At 42.1% G+C, this 22353-nt stretch overlaps 1 protein-coding gene across 2 annotated transcripts in view; it reads right to left on the reverse strand.

Moving 5' to 3' along the window:
• Window positions 1–22353, reverse strand: part of AGTPBP1 (ATP/GTP binding protein 1) — a 237825-nt gene that overhangs the window by 145347 nt on the left and 70125 nt on the right. For both annotated transcript variants that reach the window (XM_030193670.1, XM_030193671.1), the window contains exons 6-7: window positions 1478–1541; window positions 307–453 (exon numbers count right to left, since the gene is read on the reverse strand). In XM_030193670.1, coding sequence (XP_030049530.1) covers window positions 307–453; window positions 1478–1541 — 211 coding nt within the window. The remainder of the gene's footprint in view (window positions 1–306; window positions 454–1477; window positions 1542–22353) is intronic.

Below are 22353 nucleotides of genomic sequence, written 5' to 3' on the forward strand. Positions count from 1 at the left end.
GACTTACACAGCCTGTGCCCTGAAAGGGACAGGTACAAATCAAGGTAAGGTATACACAAAAAGTAGCACATATGAGTTTATCTTGTTGGGCAGACTAGATGGACCATGCAGGTCTTTTTCTGCCGTCATCTACTATGTTACTATGTAAAGATCTGATTTTCTATATACCAAGTTTAACAGTGTTGCGTTATGGCTGCTTAAGGAAAGCTACAGAACTTCATTTTCCTGACAAAATTGGTAGTTATTAGCAATACTAGTATATTACAAGGTGATAAAGCTTTATCTGGTAGAATATGGACTTCTTACCTTTAGATCCAATTTTTACAAGAAGCGTATGAAGCTGAATCATTAGCTCTTCACTTTGTAAGGAGTCCTTGCTGGCAGCTAATAGCAACTGCAGTAAGACTTGTGTCCCTCCCTTGGACACCAACAAACTTGTTCTCCGAGCACCACCTGGAAAATTAAAAAAAAAAAAAAAAAAGAGAGGGACATGGATATGCATATGAGATGCAGCAGATAACACAAATATATTTTAAAAAATTTCTACATTTGACACTTATGTTTAATACAGTACACTGTGAGAACAATAATGAGATTGTCTTGAACATGCATCTGTCATTAGACATGTGTGCATGTCTACCACAAAAAAAATTGACCTTCGAGAAATAAGCTGGTGCTTCTTTGGTGTTTAATTTTTTTTGTTATTAAGTTATATGAAAGTATTATTCTTTATTAGCGATGTGGACTTTAGATCTCCCTGAGGAAGCCATTATTTAATGTACCATTTATTTATTATTTAGATTTTGCTCACACCTTTTTCAGTAGTAGCTCAAGGTGAGTTACATTCAGGTACACTGGATATTTTTCTGTCCCAGAAGGGCTCACAATCTAAGTTTGAACCTGAGGCAATGGAGGGTTAAGTGACTTGCCGAAGATCACAAAGAGCAGCAGTGGGGTTTGAACTGGCCACCTCTGGATTGCAAGACCAGTGCTCTAACCACTAGGCCACTCCAACACTGACACTATGTCAGAGGACTGTGCTGGAGGATTAAGCCAGTACTTAAGTGAAGTGATTAGCTGTTTATATTTTTGAAATTGATTATATTTGCAGAAATATATTCATTTATTTCTTTAAAAATTTATTTTAAAGCAATATTTTTGTCAAGCTCTTTTGGGAGTGCAAGGATTAAAACATACCAAAGGGTGCTTAGTTATTGACACATTTTTTCCTAGAGTTTGAAATTTATTATATTTGCAGAAATATATTCATCTATTTCATAAATTATTTTAAAACAATATTTTTGTCAAGTTCTTTTGGGTGTGCAAGGATTAAAAGATATCGAAGAGTGCTGGATTACTGGAACATTCTTTTTCCTAGAGTATTTTTCTAATAATTATTTTGGCATCTTTGGTTATTTTACTATAGTACCAAAAACAGACAAATAGTTTGGATCAGTTTGATGAAAATATATCTTACCAGCTGATACCAGCTCGATGAGAATATTTAAGATATTTTGAGTAGTCTGAGCATCCGTTGTATTCTGGAAAAAAAAAAAACAATAATTTTACGTACTAGATCCTCTGACAAAAATTGTACCAATTTGCAGTCAACTAACGTTCAACCCAATGCTACACTGCTGTGCATCACTGTTCTGTAGTGAGGTAGCACCCTTTCCTGTCAACTGCTGCCCAATAATATAAAAGAGGAATATTCAAGGATAAAAACAATTACCTAGGGAATAATTTTATAAGGGGCTTGAGCATGTAGAACAACATTTTATGTATTAAGTAGATTCTTAAGAAATTATCCAGGGGATACGTGGTTAAAAAGTAAGCGTCCAGACACTGGGAGATCTTATATAGGTTTGTCAGTGCTGAAAAGGCTGTATGCCCACTTCCACACCTCAATCTATGCATGCCTACAAGATCATGGAGAGGTTTCATTTTTACTTAAACTGCAGTATCTGCGGGCCAATCAGGTAAACTGTTGATATTTAAAAAGTTCAATTATCCATTATGGAACAGTTGCAAAGCAATCAAAAACAGACCATTCTTGCAATTCATGGGCTAGAAATCTTTTATCCATATGATCACATGGTCTGCTTAAAAAAAACTGAATAATGGATGCCAAGTTTACAAGGAGACTGAAAGATGCCAACAATTCTAGAACAGTTTCACAGAAATGAACCTTCTCTCCAAGATACCGAGAGCCAGATGCACAAAGGTCTCATTAAGAAGCTGATAAGGACACTGGATAATGTACATCATATATGCTGTGTTGTAGTTTAAGGAATGTCCAAGAGTGAAAACCTTTTTTGACTGTGGATGAATGAAGGTGATATAGCATGAGGGCAAACACTGCATCTCCTGCAAGGTCTATTTCCAAGATAAATCCCCTGTAGAAGGTCAGCAGTAGGATCTGGATGAGCTGATGGTACGATTCTTTATTTCTTTAGGCTTCATCCTCTGGAATACGCCACTACCAAATTTTTATTCTTAAAGCACTCGTGGCCCTCCAATATGTGCCATTTTTTCTGATAATCCTTTGTATCTTTCCTGCTATATGGGAGTATCTCAAAGTGCAAATGACATCCAGATTACTCTTATCTTGGCATTCTAACAAAAGGTCACTCTTCAATTTACTTTTTGCTTTGTCAAGTCCTTCTTGTAATGCAGCTGTTGGTACATTCTCTCTGCTGAATCTTTCCAACATAATAGCTGACTGTTTTTCAAAATCATTGTAACCAGAACGTATGTTCTTTAGTCGCAGACACTGGCAGTACAGCAAATAAAAAAGCGATGGGTTACAAAAGCTGGAATAATAAAGGAAGGCATTCCTATCTGTCTGTCTTGTAGTGCTGAAGTCATATTCTTTTTTACGTATGAGGAGGTCCAGACTACCAAAACATGGACCCGTGTCATGTCTTGGTACCTCAATAAAGTCTTTCATCCGATACTGCTATCTTGAGAGTCACATGTCACCCTCTACTTTGTATTGCTCCTCAGTACTTTGTAAAATACATATCACATGCACACATTTGCACCTCCCTCAGAGCAGGTGAAAGTTTCTAATGCAGCATTTCTTGCTATCGGGGATCATCCTGGACACTTGTGTTGCTTATATAAGCATAAACAGGCAATTTTTATAGGCACTGTTACAAAATTATACCCAGTATAATTTACAACAAGGCAGGAAGAATAAGTTTGTTTTATTTTTGTTGTTTTTTTTTTATTTTAAGTCTTCGTATTTTTATTGATTTAAGAACAGAACAACATATTAGAAAGCATTATAACATCATACAAATGCCAAAAAGCGTGAGGGAGGGAAAAGAGAGAAAAAGAAGCAATTTAAAAAAAAACAAAACAAGAAAAAAAAAAAACACCCAGGAGGGAAAGGACTTCTCAACATGCATCTACTACTACTACTATTTAGCATTTCTATAGCGCTACAAAGCGTATGCAGCGCTGCACAAACATAGAAGAAAGACAGTCCCTGCTCAAAGAGCTTACAATCTAGTAGACAAAAAAATAAAGCAAACAAAATCAATTAATGTGTAGAGGAAAGAGAGAGAAGGGTAGGTGGAGGCATCTCTAAAGTACACAAGCAACAAAGACCACTTCTCCTTGTAAGAAATATAGCAATGTGACTTTTTAGCAAGGAATAATTCTATAAGTCTGAAATACTAAATTCCACCAGCCTTGATGTGTGGCTTGATCCAGAGTCTTCCAGTGGCAGAATACAATTTTCAAGGCTAAAGCAAGTAAAGTATTAACAAGCATGGAATCATTCTGACTTACAGTGGGGGAAATAAGTATTTGATCCCTTGCTGATTTTGTAAGTTTGCCCACTGACAAAGACATGAGCAGCCCATAATTGAAGGGTAGGTTATTGGTAACAGTGAGAGATAGCACATCACAAATTAAATCCGGAAAATCACATTGTGGAAAGTATATGAATTTATTTGCATTCTGCAGAGGGAAATAAGTATTTAATCCCTCTGGCAAACAAGACCTAATACTTGGTGGCAAAACCCTTGTTGGCAAGCACAGCGGTCAGACGTCTTCTGTAGTTGATGATGAGGTTTGCACACATGTCAGGAGGAATTTTGGTCCACTCCTCTTTGCAGATCATCTCTAAATCATTAAGAGTTCTGGGCTGTCGCTTGGCAACTCGCAGCTTCAGCTCCCTCCATAAGTTTTCAATGGGATTAAGGTCTGGTGACTGGCTAGGCCACTCCATGACCCTAATGTGCTTCTTCCTGAGCCACTCCTTTGTTGCCTTGGCTGTATGTTTTGGGTCATTGTCGTGCTGGAAGACCCAGCCACGACCCATTTTTAAGGCCCTGGCGGAGGGAAGGAGGTTGTCACTCAGAATTGTACGGTACATGGCCCCATCCATTCTCCCATTGATGCGGTGAAGTAGTCCTGTGCCCTTAGCAGAGAAACACCCCCAAAACATAACATTTCCACCTCCATGCTTGACAGTGGGGACGGTGTTCTTTGGGTCATAGGCAGCATTTCTCTCCCTCCAAACACGGCGAGTTGAGTTCATGCCAAAGAGCTCAATTTTTGTCTCATCTGACCACAGCACCTTCTCCCAATCACTCTCGGCATCATCCAGGTGTTCACTGGCAAACTTCAGATGGGCCGTCACATGTGCCTTCCGGAGCAGGGGGACCTTGCGGGCACTGCAGGATTGCAATCCGTTATGTCGTAATGTGTTACCAATGGTTTTCGTGGTGACAGTGGTCCCAGCTGCCTTGAGATCATTGACAAGTTCCCCCCTTGTAGTTGTAGGCTGATTTCTAACCTTCCTCATGATCAAGGATACCCCACGAGGTGAGATTTTACGTGGAGCCCCAGATCTTTGTCGATTGACAGTCATTTTGTACTTCTTCCATTTTCTTACTATGGCACCAACAGTTGTCTCCTTCTCGCCCAGCGTCTTACTGATGGTTTTGTAGCCCATTCCAGCCTTGTGCAGGTGTATGATCTTGTCCCTGACATCCTTAGACAGCTCCTTGCTCTTGGCCATTTTGTAGAGGTTAGAGTCTGACTGATTCACTGAGTCTGTGGACAGGTGTCTTTCATACAGGTGACCATTGCCGACAGCTGTCTGTCATGCAGGTAACGAGTTGATTTGGAGCATCTACCTGGTCTGTAGGGGCCAGATCTCTTACTGGTTGGTGGGGGATCAAATACTTATTTCCCTCTGCAGAATGCAAATAAATTCATATACTTTCCACAATGTGATTTTCCGGATTTAATTTGTGATGTGCTATCTCTCACTGTTACCAATAACCTACCCTTCAATTATGGGCTGCTCATGTCTTTGTCAGTGGGCAAACTTACAAAATCAGCAAGGGATCAAATACTTATTTCCCCCACTGTAAATAGATTGAAAACACTGGTCTCAAAGCAACACATATTTGTATAACATAGGACCAGTGAAATGAAACACATCTGTTAAAGTGAGGCATACGTCATCCCAAAATGGTTTATTACATACACACTCAAAAATAAGATGTTTGATAGTGCCCAGTTGATCATGACAAGACCAACATGAGCTGGGAATGGAAGGGTTGATTGAATGCGACCTGAGGGGGGGTGTTTTAACAGAGTTAGGTAAGCCACCTGGGACTCGAGGCTGAATAACTAGGATCACATAGCAATAGCTCTAGGATCTCTCAGAGGCACTGCCCCATGTGGTAGGACAAAATTCAGCCCTCGGCCCCAAGTGATAGGGCAAAATCCAGCCCTTGGCAACTTGCTACCAATCTGACCTCCCTACTTCTCACCCAAGCAAACTACACCTATGATTAAAAGTTGGTGACAGAACAGCTTTTAATTTGTATGTTCAGAGTTTCTGCACATTTTTGTTTCCATGTACTACTCACACCATAGGCGGTCGGTGGCCCAACTGTTTGGGGAGGCTAAAGGGGGCGGGTTAGGGGTGGAGCCAGGGGCGGAGCTTATAGCCACAATTAACAAAAAAAAATAAGTAAAAATAAAATAGTCACAATTAATACCTTTTATTAAATTTAGATATTAGATATGTATCATATGTCAAAGAATAAAGTGGTTGCTCAAAGCATATACTAACCACAATCGCTCAACTGTAAAACACTATGCACAAATTTGTGCAAAAACACACTCAGAACCTTACTGTACCATAACACTAGGCAGACCCTAATACACCAATATACCACCCATATGGAAAATGCAGACAATATGAAACAAGGGATCATAATAACACAATTCTCATGTAGAGCCACAAAACACCCTTTTAGGGTGGATAGTGTTCACAATGAGCTCCTTTTATTAACGACTATATGTAGATCCTTCAAGAGGTAGTGTTTCATGATTTAGGCTCTAAAACCCTTTCCGATGTTTTGGTGCCACCTCAGTAAAGCCAATACACAATCTCTCCACTGCAAAATACTATACACAAACTTGTGCAAAAACACACTCACAACCTTAGCAAACCATAACAGCACTAATTCCAAGGACAGGACGAGCTACAACCTTATGCGTGGAAAGGCAGCACTGTAATTACTCTGGGCTCTAAAACACCAGTACACAACCAAGTGAAACAAACAAAAAAAAAAAACCAAAAAGGGCTGTAAATACTACACACTAGTAGAATACTGCACCTTGATTACACATGAAAAACACATGACACAACAGATATGAAGGCAAAACTGGAAAGTTACCTCAAGAAGTCAGACTCAGCATGCAGCAATACTAGAAAAATTGAAACTTACATGCAAAATATCACAGATGCACATTTCCAAAAGCTGACATATTCCAGTTAATAAATTCTGAATAAAATACTTTTTTCTACCTTTGTTGTCTGATCATTTTGTTTTTCTATTCGCTTTGGTCCCAGTATCTTCTTTCCATTTGATATTTTTTCTCTCAACATGTCCACCATCCTCCTGTGTCCTTATGCGTCCTGTCTACCACCTGTAGCCCTGTCCCTAACCTTTCTCCAGTTTCAGCATCTGCACTCAAAGTGTTCCAATCCAGCCCTTAAATTCAGCAATTTTCCCTCCATCCATATCCAGCATTTCTCCCCTCCCCATGTGCATGTACTTCCTGTCTTCCCTTCCCTCCATCCATGTCCAGCATTTCTCCTCTCTCCCTTCCACTCCATCCGTGTACATCTCCTTCCTTTGTCTTTCCTTCCCTCCATCCTTATCCAACTTTTCTCCTGTCTTCCCTGCCCTCCACTACATCCATGTCCAGATTTCTCCTCTCTTCCCTCCCCTCCGTCCATCCATGTCCAGCACCTTCCCTCTTTCTCTTCTACCCTTCCATCCAGTGTCATCCCTCTTTCTCTCTCCATCCTTCTACCCATTACCCTCTCTCAATCCTTTTGTCTATTGTCTCCCTCTCCTTCCATCCATTGTCTCCCTCTATCTCCCCTTCCTTCTAAACAGTTCTCTCTCTCGACCCTTTTCCATTCAGCATGTCCTCTCTATCCCCATCCTTCCAGTGTCTTTCCTCTTTCACTCCCTACCCTTAAGTCCAGTGTCTGTCTTCCCTCTTTTTGCCCCCTCCTTCCAGCATTTTCCCTCTTTCTCTCTCCTTTCATTCAGCATTTCTCCGTCTGACAGCTAGGGTCTCCCCCAGTAGCTTCTCTCTCTCTCTCCTGCCCATGTCCCTTCTTTCTCTCCCCATCTTTCCACTAATCTCTCTCTCTGTACCCCTCTTCCATCCAGCATTTTCTCTCTGGCTCTCCCCTGCTCTTTTGCATGTCCCCTTTTTCTCTCCCCATCTCTCTCTGGCTCTCCCCTGCTCTTTTGCATGTCCCTGACTCTCCCCTGCACTTTTCCACTTTCTCTCTCCTCCAGCGTCTTCATGCATCTCTCCTCTCCTTCATGCATCCCACCTTTCTCTTGCCTCCCCTTCTTGCTTCCATCACTCTCACTCCTTTCTCCATCCCCTCCTTTTTCCCATTCCCATGCCCTGCCATTGCTTTCCTTCCTCCCTCTTCCCTTTAGATGTGGCATCTCACATCCTCCTCTCTCCACCCCCCTTTCCCTTTGATCTGGCAGCTGGCTGGCTGGCATCGCTTCCCACCCCCACCCACCAACCGGACTAACATAGTAACATAGTAGATGACGGCAGAAAAAGACCTGCACGGTCCATCTTGTCTGCCCACGATAAACTCATATGTGTATACCTTACCTTGATTTGTACCTGTCTTTTTCAGGGCACAGACCGTATAAGTCTGTGCAGCAGTATTTCCCGCCTCCCAACCACCAGTCCCGCCTCCCATCACCGGCTCTGGCACAGACCCCGTATAAGTCTGCCCTCCCCCATCCTAGCCTCTCAACCACCAACCCCTCTTCCCCCCGCCACCCAATTTCAGCTAAGCTTCTGTGGATCCATTCCTTCTGCATAGGATTCCTTTATGCCTGTCCCACGCATGCTTGAATTCCGTTACTGTTTTCATCTCCACCACCTCCCGCGGGAGGGCATTCCAAGCGTTCACCACCCTCTCCGTGAAGAAATACTTCCTGACATCTTTCCTGAGTCTGCCCCCCTTCAATCTCATTTCATGTCCTCTCGTTCTACCGCCTTCCCATCTCCGGAAAAGATTCGTTTGCGGATTAATACCTTTCAAATATTTGAACGCCTGTATCATATCACCCCTGTTCCTCCTTTCCTCCAGAGTATACATGTTCAGGTCAGCAAGTCTCTCTTCATACGTCTTGGAACGCAAATCCCATACCATCCTCATAGCTTTTCTTTGCACCGCTTCCATTTTTTTTTTTTTTAACATCCTTCGCAAGATACGGCCTCCAAAACTGAACACAATACTCCAGGTGGGGCCTCACCAACGTCTTATACAGGGGCATTAAAACCTCCTTTCTTCTGCTGGTTACTCCTCTCTCTATACAGCCTAGCAATCTTCTCGCTACGGCCACCGCCTTGTCGCACTGTTTCGTCGCCTTCAGGTCCTCAGATACTATCACCCCAAGATCCCTCTTCCCGTCCGTGCCTATCAGACTCTCCCCGCCTAACACATACGTCTCCCTTGGATTTCTACTCCCTAAGTGCATCACTTTGCATTTCTTCGCATTGAATTTTAATTGCCAAACGTTAGACCATTTTTCCAGCTTCTTCAGATCTTTTTTCATGTTTTCCACTCCCTCCGGGGTGTCCACTCTGTTGCAAATCTTGGTGTCATCCGCAAAAAGGCAAACTTTACCTTGTAACCCTTCGGCAATGTCACTCACAAATATATTGAACAGAATGGGCCCCAGCACCGATCCCTGAGGCACTCCACTACTCACCTTTCCCTCCTCCGAGCGAACTCCATTCACTACCACCCTCTGGCGTCTGCCCGTCAACCAGTTCCTAATCCAGTTCACCACTTCGGGTCCTATCTTCAGCCCTTCTAGTTTATTCAAGAGCCTCCTGTGGGGAACCGTGTCAAAAGCCTTGCTGAAATCTAAGTAGATGACGTCCATAGCACGTCCTTGATTTAATTCTCCCGTCACCCAGTCAAAGAATTCAATGAGATTCGTTTGGCACGACTTCCCTTTGGTGAAACCATGTTGTCTCGGATCTTGCAACTTATTGGCTTCCAGGAAATTCACTATCCTTTCCTTCAGCATGGCTTCCATTACTTTTCCAATAACCGAAGTGAGGCTTACCGGCTTGTAGTTTCCAGCTTCTTCCCTATCCCCACTTTTGTGAAGAGGGACCACCTCCGCCATTCTCCAATCCCTCGGAACCTCTCCTGTCTCCAAGGATTTATTAAACAAATCTTTAAGAGGACCCACCAGAATCTCTCTGAGTTCCCTCAGTATTCTGGGGTGGATCCCGTCCGGCCCCATGGCTTTGTCCACCTTTAGCTTTCCAAGTTGTTCATATACACTCTCTTCCGTGAACGGTGCTCTATCCACTTCGTTTTCAGGTGTACTTTTGCCAGTCCCTCTCGGTCCTTCCCCAGGATTTTCTTCAGTAAAAACAGAACAAAAGTATCTATTTAGCAAATTGGCTTTTTCTTCATCATTTTCTACATAGCGTTTTGCTGTATCCTTTAGTCTCACAATCCCCTTTTTAGTCTTTCTCCTTTCACTAATATACCTGAAGAAGTTTTTGTCTCCCCTCCTTACATTTCTAGCCATTTGTTCTTCCGCTTGCGCCTTCGTCAGACGTACCTCTCTCTTGGCTTCTTTCAGTTTCATCCGGTATTCCTCCCCGTGTTCCTCTACTTGAGATTTTTTGTATTTCTGGAACGCTAACTCTTTAGCCTTTATTTTCTCAGCCACTTGCTTTGAAAACCATATCGGTTTCCTTTTTCTCTTGCTTTTATTTACCCTCCTTACATAAAAGTCTGTGGCCCTGTTTATTACTTCTTTTAGCCTGGACCACTGTCCTTCCACTTCTCGTATGTCCTCCCAGCCCATCAGCTCCTTCCTCAGGTATTCTTCCATTTTGTTAAAGTCAGCTCGCTTGAAATCCAGGACTTTGAGTTTAGAGTGGCCGCCATCCACATGAGCCGTTACATCAAAACAAACCGTTTGATGGTCACTGTTTCCCAGGTGTGCAGCCACTCGGACATTTGACACACTATCCCCATTCGTGAGCACCAGATCCAACGTGGCTCCCTCCCTCGTGGGTTTGTTCACCATTTGTCTGAGCAGAGCACTTTGGAAAGCATCCACAATCTCTCTACTTCTTTCCGATTTTGCAGACGGAACCTTCCAATCTACATCCGGCAGATTAAAATCTCCCAACAGCAGCACCTCTCTTTTCTTCCCCAACTTTTGAATATCAGCGATCAGATCTTTATCTAGTCCTTCCAATTGTGTCGGGGGTCTATAGACAACACCCACGGTATCGCTCTCCCCCTCCGCTCCTGTACGTCGTCTTTCAACTTCGAAGCTTCCTTCCGGTAGCAGTAGCAGCAATGATGTAAGCGCTGCTTTCAGCCTGCCCCGGAAGCCTTCTTTGGACAGCGTCCCTCCTACGCGGGAAGCTGTAAAGAGAGTGCTTCCGGGGCAGGCTGAAAGCAGCGCTTACATCATTGCTGATGCTGCTGCTGCTACTGAAAGGAAGCCTCGAAGTTGAAAGACGACGTACAGGAGCAGAGGGGGAGATGCGACACCGCACCAGACGGGGGGGGGGGGGGGCAAAGATCGGAAGCCTCGAAGTTGAAAGCCGACGTGACAGGAGCGGCGGGGGAGAAGCGATACCGCACTAGACGGGGATCGCACGATCCGCCCACCACCCTGCCCTTGCTGCACTTCTGGCTGGGGAGGCTTAGCCTCCCCAAGCCTCTTATACCGGGCGCCTATGACTCACACCTTTGCACCTACAGCAAACAGGGTAGCAAGCTCTGCAGCACATCTTTCAAAATTCTGAGACAATTATAAAAATATTAAGCAAAAGCACCACATCTCTAGAGAGTCTCTGCATTAGATTTTATCATGTATGTAAGTGAAAGGTGCAATGAAATAAGACCTTTAAAAAAGTGGCAAATTAAAGTGATCGGGAAGGCTGCATGATCACATCACACCCTTTAAGCAGAAACTACACTGCCTACCGGTACCTTACAGGGCCAAATTTTTAACTCTACCTTTGATTTTCAAGGTCCTCAGACAAAATGGACCACAGTAACTGAAGAATAAATTAACTTTCTAAGGCAGCGGCTGTCAACCGGTGTGCCACTGAATATCTGCTCCCGAGCCAGCAATATTTAACTGAGCCTCTACTGCCCAGTTAAACTGCTTTAGAATTGCACACTTCTGTCTTTGCCTCAGAGACAGGAGTAACCCTTCTGGAGGTCTCCTGGAGGGTGGACCCTTGCCCCCCCAGGCAAGAAAACCTCTGGCTACTAAATAAGTATTAAACATAATAAATGTTTATTCAAAATTGTCAAAGAAGCCAGTTTGTAATTATTCAGATATTAAAGAAAATAAAAACCCCAACAGAGTATAATATGTAGCAAATAATGAACAGAGCTTTTCTACTACTACATGTACGCAGCGCTGTTCATTTGAACATGAAAAGACAGTCCCTGCTCAACAGAGCTTACAATCTAACTGGACGGAGCTTAGCTATTCTGAACTACTGAAAGAGTAAAAAAAAAATTCACTTTTACCCTTTCTACGCCACTCAGGTTTTTGTAGACCACAATCGTTCCTCCCCCCCCCCGCCCCCCCCCCCCCGCCCCCCCCCCCCCCCCCAGCCATCTAATTTCAAAGCTGAAGAAGCCTAACCTCTTAAGCCTTTCCTCATATGGGAAGAGTTCCATCCTTTATCATTTTGGTCAATCTTCTTTGAACCTTTTTTTTTTTTTAAATTCTGATATATCTTTGTAGATATATGGTGACCAGAATTGAACGCAATACTCAAGGTGAGGCCGTACCATGGAGCGATACAGAGGCATTATAATATTCTTGGTCTTATTTTACACCCCTTTCATAATTCTTAGCATCCTGTTTGCTTTTTTGGCCTCTGTTAAAGCAATGCTTAAGTGGCACAGAACACAATCGCAAGGAATCACATGGGCGGAGAATGGGCAGTGCTGCCACTTACAGAACACTTCAAACAACACACGCCAACACTGCATTTAGGTGCCCACAATTACGTCTGATCTATGGGTGGTGTAACTGTAGTTGCCTAGATTTAAGGCACACCAATACCGGGCTGTGCCAGTATTCTATAACAGAATCTGGGCACCAAGACACCATTATATGACATTAGGGTGCATAGAAGGAGATGCCCACTTACAGAATTACCCTCACTGTCTTAGGACATTCAAGAAAATGTAAATATTCATATAAACCATTTTGCCTCTGGACTCTTTAAATTATTTAGAAGAAATCAATGTCGCAAGCAAATCAAGTTCAACTTGACTCATTGCTTTTTGAATCTTGAGAGCATATTGCTAAGAGCTCTGGAGATGGAACTCATATTTAGGGCTTTTATTGTTAGAAGTTTATAAATTATACATTTCGTTGTTTTTTTAACATAATAAAACAATCCCTAAACACCCTTTCTAGCTTCCGCCCCCCACCCAAAAAAAAACACCCTCTGTACACAGACACTATTGCTTAATATCTTTTCCAGTGGAATCAAATACATATGCTTGAGTCATTTGAAAGTGGTCAGCACAGAGAAGGAATGAAAATAGAGTGAACAATACAAAATAAGCCAGGAGAGGGGTTAGGGATTACTACGGAAAATAGTGCGTTTTCAGGTCATGCATTTGATATACTACCTTTCTGTGGTACAACACAAGTGGTTATTTATTATATGTAGGCACCTTCTCTGTCCCTAGTGGGCTAGCAGTTTATTCAATAAACACATCTTCTATTTTTATTTAACTAGGGTGTTTTATTTGTATTTAAATGATACAAATCATGCAAAATTATGAAACAATGACCAAGAATCTAGCTGTTTCCAGCACCAGCCTGACAATCAGAATGCTACACTAGAGAGAAGAGATGTAGATAGCAGAGGGACCCTTGTTGATGGGCCAGAATACCACTTAATGTACGCAAAAGAAGTATAAGGCTTCTTTAGGGCATTCTGACATCTACAAGGGTTCCTCTGCTATCTACATCTCTTCTCTCTAGTGTAGCATTCTGATGGTCAGGCTGGTGCTGAAGACACATTTGGTTGGATTGTGAAACCTTTCACTGGGTGAATGTAAGGCCAATGTCGTTTCATAACTTTACATGCTAAAATCCTCCTCACTCCTACCATCTTCCCACCTGACCCTCCCCTCCCCAGATTTCTGACCAGTTCTACTTTGTTCCCACCTAAATCTCAGAGTGGTGAATTTAAAAATCAAAAACATCTAGTGCTTCAATTAGCACCCTATGGTTTTTGGCTGAAGTGACCCCCTACGTTTAACTGTGCAATTCACATGCCTAGATTTATGTGCCTAAGACAGTAAATTTGACAGGTGCCTAGATGGCCCAAGACGTGATACCATTTTTCAATGATAAAATACACACACGTTCCCTTTGAAAATGATCCCACTGAAACTGCATGCACATGTACATAAGTAATGCCATACTGGGAAAAGACCAAGGGTCCATCGAGCCCAGCATCCTGTCCATGACAGCAGCCAATCCAGGCCAAGGGCACCTGGCAAGCTTCTACTATTTAACAAACACAAGATTTGAGAAATTCATGTGTACTTTCTATACAAAAATGTGTAAGAACCTATTTCTATGCATAAAGCTCTGTTTTGAGTGTCAACATCTTACAATTACTTCCTGTTTAGTCCTGAAAAGCCATATTAAGCTTCTAAATGTTTTCTTTGCTGTATGATTGCCTCCATGAGGAGTAATTTAGTAATAAACAACACTTCCAAATGCTTAAGTAGGTACTTGTAAGACTGTCCAGAGATAAGCACCAATAAAGTATGATTCAGAAAACATATATAATTTTATGTGATATACCTAATGGAATAAAGAATGAGCAAAGAGGAGCCAGCACTTATAAAATGTGTATATGTGCCTCTTCTTACTGGCGCATACGTGCACAGTTACTCTGGCCTTGGAGCATAGTAACATAGTAAATGACGACAGATAAAGACCTGTACGGTCCATCCAATCTGCCAACAAGATACTTTATATGTATACCAGAGTTTGATTTGTCCTTGCCTTTTTCAGGGCACACACCGTAGAAGTCTACCCAGCACTGTTCTTGTACTACGTTCTGAAGCTAACATCGAAGCCCCTTAAAATTTATACTCCAGCCCAGCCCTATCTATTCAGTCACGATCAGGACGTAGACTGTAGACGTCTGCCCAGCTCCCACGGAACCATTCCTTCTAAACAGGATTCCTCTGTGTTTATCCCACGCATGTTTGAATTCCATTACCGTTTTCATCTCCACCACCTCCCGTGGGAGGGCATTCCACATATCCACCACCCTCTCCGTGAAAAAATACTTCCTGACATTAGTCCTGAGTCTACCCCCCCCCCCCCCTTCGACCTCAATTCATGTCCTCTTGTTCTACCGCCTTCCCATCTCCGAAAACGTTTCATCTGCGAATTAATACCTTTCAAATATTTGAATGTCTGTATCATGTCACCCCTGTTTCTCCTTTCCTCCAAGGTAGATGTAGCTATATTTAGAGACACAGACAAAACACAATTGGGAAATTTTTTTATCAAAATGTGTTCAGGTTGAAGGTCCAGTCAGTGATTTTGGCACAATTTGACTACTGTAATGTAGTACTGTACAGGGTGCTAAAAACTGCTTTTTAGTAAGCTACAGCAAATTAATAATGCCAATATTCATATGATATATGCTGCCTAGAAATATCAATTTCTTATTATCTAGAACTTCACTGGTTTCCAATCGAGGCAATTTAAATTATGCACTCAATTTTTTTAAATGGGGAATTACCAGCCACAATGGCAGGTTTTTTCAGCCCTTAACAGTAACAAGCTTTAAAATACGAGAAATCAGATGTTACTTAGTTTCCCCAATGTCCATCAAGTAACTTCATTAAAAAGTGCTTCAGTCCTTTTTGATTTATCAGGCAGCCTGCAGTTCTGGGGAAATATTTGTCATCTAAGTTGTGAGCTATATATTTCAGTAAAAATAACAAGCAATGCCTGAATCTAGTCTATCAGCAATCTCAACTCTACAAGACTTAACATGTGGACACGCCCCATTCTTGCTCTAAAGACTATGACGAAAGTAGAGTGCATAAAAAGTCATTCACTAGACAGCAGTATTGGTTAGGAATGGACATAACCCACATTTTTGATGCTGCTTTTTAACTCCTTTTCTTCTAAGTCTTTAGGCATAGAGGCTCAGGATCAGCGCACAGCTGAAATTATGCAAAAGGTGGACATTGCCCACTTTTGTTCTGAAGGGTTCAAATATACCTATTCAGTCACGAACATATTGGGCTAAGGTGGTAGAGCTGGTCAATAAAGTAATCCTAAAACCATACCCAGGGGGCGCAGAACAATGCCTGCTACATTTTAGGCTGGCATCATAGACTGGCGAGCCAATACTTTGTAGCAGCTAAAATCGCCTTGGCCAGAGCATGGAAACAGGTGGAAATGCCAGAAATGCAGGTGGTGACTCAAAGTGGATTTCCTTTACCAGATGTCAAAGCTAACGGCAATACGGAGAGGGACTATGCAGGCCTTCACAAAAATATGGATGCTATACGAACAATCTAAAGAGCAGGATCAGCCACCACTGGAGTAGGGGGGAGGGGGAGGGAAACTATACAGTTGGGGATGGGGATGATTGCTTGTTCTGTTTCGGTTTGATTGTATAATGCTTGGTTAACAATAAAAGGCTATATTAAAAAAAAATTATAGAGATAATTTGACTTACCCAAGGAGTGAAACGCCACATTTTTACTCATAATCGGTGGGAGAGCGATTGGCGAGTGGAGATCGAGTGGAGAAACATAGAATGGCAGCGAAATCGGTGAGGAGAGAGCGAGACAAATCGAAACTGCCAGAAAACAAGATGGCCGACCAGAGAGATCCCGGAGAATTAGCGGTGGGATCCGCATGGCTGACGGAAATCACGGCCGAGGTTACAGCGGCGGTCGAAGCTGCGCTGGACAAAAAACTTCAGCAATTGCTCGATCGGACGGAGCGTATTGATAGTATAAATATGGAGCTAGATGAAGGTTTACAGCAGATTTCAGAGATGGAGGAGACGGTAGGGGCGCAGAAAGAGATCAACAAGAAATTGGAGCGGAGAGTACAGGATCTGGAGACAAAGATCGATGATATGGAGAATAGGAGCAGGCGAAATAACCTGCTTCTGGTTGGGCTTCCAGAATCGCTCATGGATAAAGATCTGCCCACCTTTTTGGAGGATTGGCTGCCGAAATCATTGCACTTAGAGGACAAATTACAGAGTTTTTGTATTGAAAGGGCTCATAGAGTTGGGCCTCCGAGACAGCATGAGAACAGGCCGCGAGTAGTCATACTAAAATCTCTGAACTTTCGACATAAACAACATATTCTGGAAGCGATAAGAGGAGGCAATACCCTCACCTACCAAGATAAGAAGATCCTGTGTTTTCAGGATTATTCCCAGCAGGTGCAGGCGAGGAGGAAGTCCTTCGCACCTATATGTACGGACCTTTTCAATAAAAAAATAAAATTTGCGCTCCTATATCCGGCTAAGCTGCGCCTCACGATCAATGGAGTCACCAAATTTTTTGACACAGTTGAAGCAGCTAAAGCATACATTCAACAACATGGGGGTGAATAGACCCTCTAAGAGGAAGGATATAATTACAGAAGCATTTTCTGGAGCTTTACAGGACAGAGGTTTAATTGAAACTATTTTGCTATGGAAAACCACCCTTGGGAAACATTTTGATCTCTCAAAGATTGAACATTGAATGATGAAACAGAGATTTAATTAGACATGTTCATGCTTGAATATATGGGATCTTATTGACGATACAATACATAGATGACAATAGGGGAAACAGACATGGACTGTGGAATATAATATGGAATTTCAAGGTCGTACGAGCATGGAGAGGCGGAATGCAAATAAGGCTGAAAGACCACACAGAACTGAAACACAGCACAGTATGCTGAACTATTGAAAGGTGGTTGCAACAGAAGATGATCAAAGACTGGTATATGAAAAGTGACCTGTTAATTTGTGAATGAGTAGGTCGTTAAGAATGGGAAGAGTTGGAGGGGTAAATGATAACTGCAGGGTGAATGCAGGTGTTAATAAGTGACTAGTTCTTTGAACAGGAGGGAGGGAGGGAGGATTTGAAGGATGGGAGATGGGAGGGAGGGAGGGGGGGGATGGGAGATAGGGAGACATATAGAACTTGGCTAACAGATTCTCAATTAGATACATGGAGTCAGAAGAGAAACATGAGTGAGTTGAATGATGAGCGGCTGCTTGAACAAATAGTAGGAGTGGTGCTGCTGGGACACCATGACTGCCCTTATGTGGATGTGGAATATTGGTTGATGCATGAGCGAGATTTGGGAGACTGATGGGTTTAAGGATATACTCCTGGAATGTAGGAGGTATCACATCTCCCATTAAGAGAAAGAAAATATTACATAGTCTCAAAAAGAAAAGAGCAGATATAGCACTCCTCCAGGAGACACATCTATCGTCTCAGGAGCATCTTAAGCTCAAAACCTGGTGGGTGGGGACAGTATTGGAGACCCCTGCGGTGGGGAAGAAGGCTGGGGTAGTGATATTGTTCCATAAATCACTCCAGGTTGAGGTGGGGCAGCTGTGTATTGATTCTGAAGGGAGATACATTCTGGCACAGGTCAAGGTGAATAACACAGCCTACCTCATTAGCAACATATATGCCCCTAATGTGTACAGTAAGAAATTCTTCCATACTCTCATAAGCAAGATGCAGCAATTTAATGTTTCGAAGAAGATAATTGGGGGTGATTTCAATGTAGTAGCAGATCCCACCATGGACAAATCACATAATGTAGCAGGTGCGAGAGGGGAGATGGATAAAGGTATCAATTTGATGTGTGGAGCTCTGGGAGTGGTTGATGTGTGGAGGGTTCTTAACCCAAATACCAAAGATTATACGCACTATTCTAGAGCTCACCACACGCAATCATGAATAGACTACATACTGATAGATGAAGACAGCTTTGCAGATATCATGGAGGCAGCAATTGATCCTACGATAGTATCGGATCATGCGGCAATATCTATTGAATTTAAAGATCTGAATTCACAAAGCAGACAGCTTAGATGGATATTTCCCTTGGATCTGTATTATGATCAGGATTTCAGACCATATATTAGGAGAAAATGGGAGGAATATGCACTGTACAATGCATCTCATACTGATACACCAATATTGTTCTGGAAGGCTGTGTTAAGAGGAGAGATTATAGCATACAGTGTCAGAAAGAAAAAACAGAGAGATTGGGAGATCATTAGATTGGGGAAACAGTTGGTGCAATTGAGGAGGGCATATGGACAAGGGGCAGCAAATCATATCCGAGAGCAATTGTTAGCCACTCAGGTAAATTTAAATGAACTGCTACATCAGCGAGCCAGTAAATCTGTTGAATATTATAGATATCAATTGCATAGATTTGGAAATAAACCAGGGAAGCTGATGGCAGGGCTGGTGAGGAAGGCGAAGGGGCAGAGGAGAGTGTTGGCGGTCAAGACACAGAGGGGGAACCTAGTACATGATGATACAGAGATACGAGAAGTATTTAAAGATTATTATGCTAGGCTATATGCCAAAAAAGACGAAGATGATTTAGACCCTGACATATATTTAGAGAATATCAACAAGACAAAGATCTCAGAACAACAGAAAAGGGCGCTAAATACACCGATTGAGACTGAGGAGGTCCTTAAAGAAATTAAAGCTAGTGCTTTACATAAAGCTGCGGGGCCAGATGGATATAGGGCTGAATTCTATAAAATATTAATGCAGGACATAGGAGGTCCCTTAACTAAAGCCTTTAATAGATCAGTTGAATTAGGGGAACTTCCACAGTCTTTGCGACTTGCGGATTTAGTGATATTTCCAAAACCTGAGAGGGATCCAACCATACCAGACTCATACAGACCAATTTCACTGATTAGTTATGAAGCTAAGCTGCTAGCAAAAATTCTGGCCTCGAGATTGGCAAAAGTGCTTCCCAGCATAGTTGCAACTCCTCAGGTGGGATTTATACAAGGGAGACAGAGTGGGAAAAATATTAGACTGATATTGGCATCAATAGAGAATGTGTGCAGAGGGGGTAGAGATTCACTATTGATTAGCTTCGACGCCGAAAAGGCGTTTGATCGAGTAGAGTGGGAGTTCCTGTTCGCTTCATTAAGAGCGTACGGATTTGAAGGCTTCTTTACACAAGCAATCTCTATATTATATAAGAACCCTATGGCGAGAGTGCTGGTTAATGGAGCGTACTCTCGAAATTTTGTAATTAATAGAGGTACCAGACAGGGATGCCCTCTGTCCCCTTTACTGTTTGCTATTACGCTAGACCCGTTGGTCAGGGAAATCATAGATAACCCTGAGATTGAAGGTATAAATCTGGGAACCAGAGAATTTAAGATCTCGGCGTTTGCCGATGACATTTTGGTTCATCTAGCTAGACCGGAGAGCTCGCTACCGGTGTTGATGGAGGTTTTTGAAGAATATGGGGCCTTTTCGGGATTTAAATTGAATTTCCAAAAATCAGAGGGATTGCCCACAACTAATCAGGTAAGGGAGAAATGGAAGGGTAGGTTCCCACTGAGATGGGCGAACAAGGAATTTAAATACCTAGGCATAACTCTAACAAGTGATCCAAGTAGATTATATAGACAGAATATTGATAAGTTATTGCAATATACGCGCCACAAACTAGCAATATGGGAGGGACTACCCTTAACTTTAAGTGGGCGAGTGGGTTTATTTACGATGATACTTTTTCCAAAATGGCTCTATGTATTAAGACAGTTGCCACTAGTTTTACAGACTAAAGATATAAAGAAGATTCGAGGCATGTTGACTAGGTTCTGTTGGAGTGGGAAAAAGGCTAAAGTTAAATTGGAATATCTCTATGGGAAAAGAACAGAGGGAGGCCTGGGGTTGCCTGACATTAAACAATATAATTGGGCCTGTTTAGCTAGACACTTAGCAGATTGGATTATGGAAACAGAAGAGCATACGGCATGGAATATTGAGTGTGCATTGTTTAGACCATATCATCCCTATTATATGATGCACGTTGAGAGTAAAATGTTACCAAAGGAATGGAAACATCATATTTTATTGCACCCAATGAGATGTATATGGCAGTACATATTGAGGAGACTAAATAAGAACCCATGATGTACGGACCTCCTCCCACTAGTAGGAAATGGAGCATTCGAACCAGGGAATGCTTACCCGAAATTTATTAAGTGGGCACAGGAGGGAGTGGTATTAGTGGCAGATGTTATGCAAGATACGGGAAAGATTTTATCAAGGGAGGCTTTAGAGGACTTGGTGGGAGTAGAGAACGTGACATGGTATGCTTACTGCCAGATCCACAGCTATATTGAGAAATTACTTAGAGAAAAATGTGATAGAGGGATGTATGAGTTGCTGGTGAAATTGTTTTTGCCTCAGGGAAGAGAACAGACTACGGTGTCCACACTGTATAAACAGCTAAGCTTGATTGCCAAGCAACGTAGTTATGAAGCAGTGGCAAGACGATGGTCTGAGGATTTACAGGTAGAGATCAGCAGTGGAGATATAGTCCAATCACTAAAGGAGATAGTACATAAAGTGGCTAGTGCCAGATATAGGGAGATACAATTTAGAATCATTATGAGAGCGTATTTTTCTCCCATACAGGCTTATTACGCAGGTAGATTGCAAGAAACACATTGCAGTAAATGTAATTTTCAGAGAGCAACACTGTATCACATGTTTTGGGGATGTCTGGTTATACAAAAATTTTGGGGTCCAGTGCTGGAATATTGTGAGGCCTTGCTGCACAGGAAGCTTCGGCTAGAGACTAAAACTGTTGTGCTTGGACTAAGGGGACGAGGGTCAATAATGCGACATAAAGAAAGTCTATTTATCTATAATGTACTAATTGTTGGGAAGCAATGTATATTACAACATTGGACACAAGATATAGGACCATCCTTCTGGCAATGGAGGAGCTCGCTTCACTCCCTGGTGCGAATGGAAGCACGTGCTATGTCCAGTAGCCCTAGAAGTAGACAACGGTTTTGGGAAGTCTGGGAACCATATGTACAGGCTCTATCAAGCAGAGCTCGTAGTTTATTGGTGAACACACTCACGGGAAAGGAAGGGAAGGAAAGTTAATGATATATATGTTTATTGATTAATGGTGATATGAGAATTATACGGTTCAGGTATAGGGGGGGAAGGGGGGTGGGGGGAAGGGGAAGGGTACCTTTAAAACTTTTGATGACACTTTAGATATGATTATGTTAAGAAACAAAACGGACAAAGACTTGGTTTAAGTAAATGTTTATTGACTATATTTGTTATTGACTGTGACATCAATAAAACAGTTTAAACAGTAAAAAAAAAAAATTATATATATATATATATATATATATATATATATATATATACAGTGGTGGAAATAAGTATTTGATCCCTTGCTGATTTTGTAAGTTTGCCCACTGACAAAGACATGAGCAGCCCATAATTGAAGGGTAGGTTATTGGTAACAGTGAGAGATAGCACATCACAAATTAAATCCGGAAAATCACATTGTGGAAAGTATATGAATTTATTTGCATTCTGCAGAGGGAAATAAGTATTTAATCCCTCTGGCAAACAAGACCTAATACTTGGTGGCAAAACCCTTGTTGGCAAGCACAGCTGTCAGACGTCTT

Source organism: Microcaecilia unicolor, chromosome 2 (assembly GCF_901765095.1).
Source record: "Microcaecilia unicolor chromosome 2, aMicUni1.1, whole genome shotgun sequence".
In the NCBI taxonomy this organism is placed as follows: Eukaryota; Metazoa; Chordata; class Amphibia; order Gymnophiona; family Siphonopidae; genus Microcaecilia; species Microcaecilia unicolor.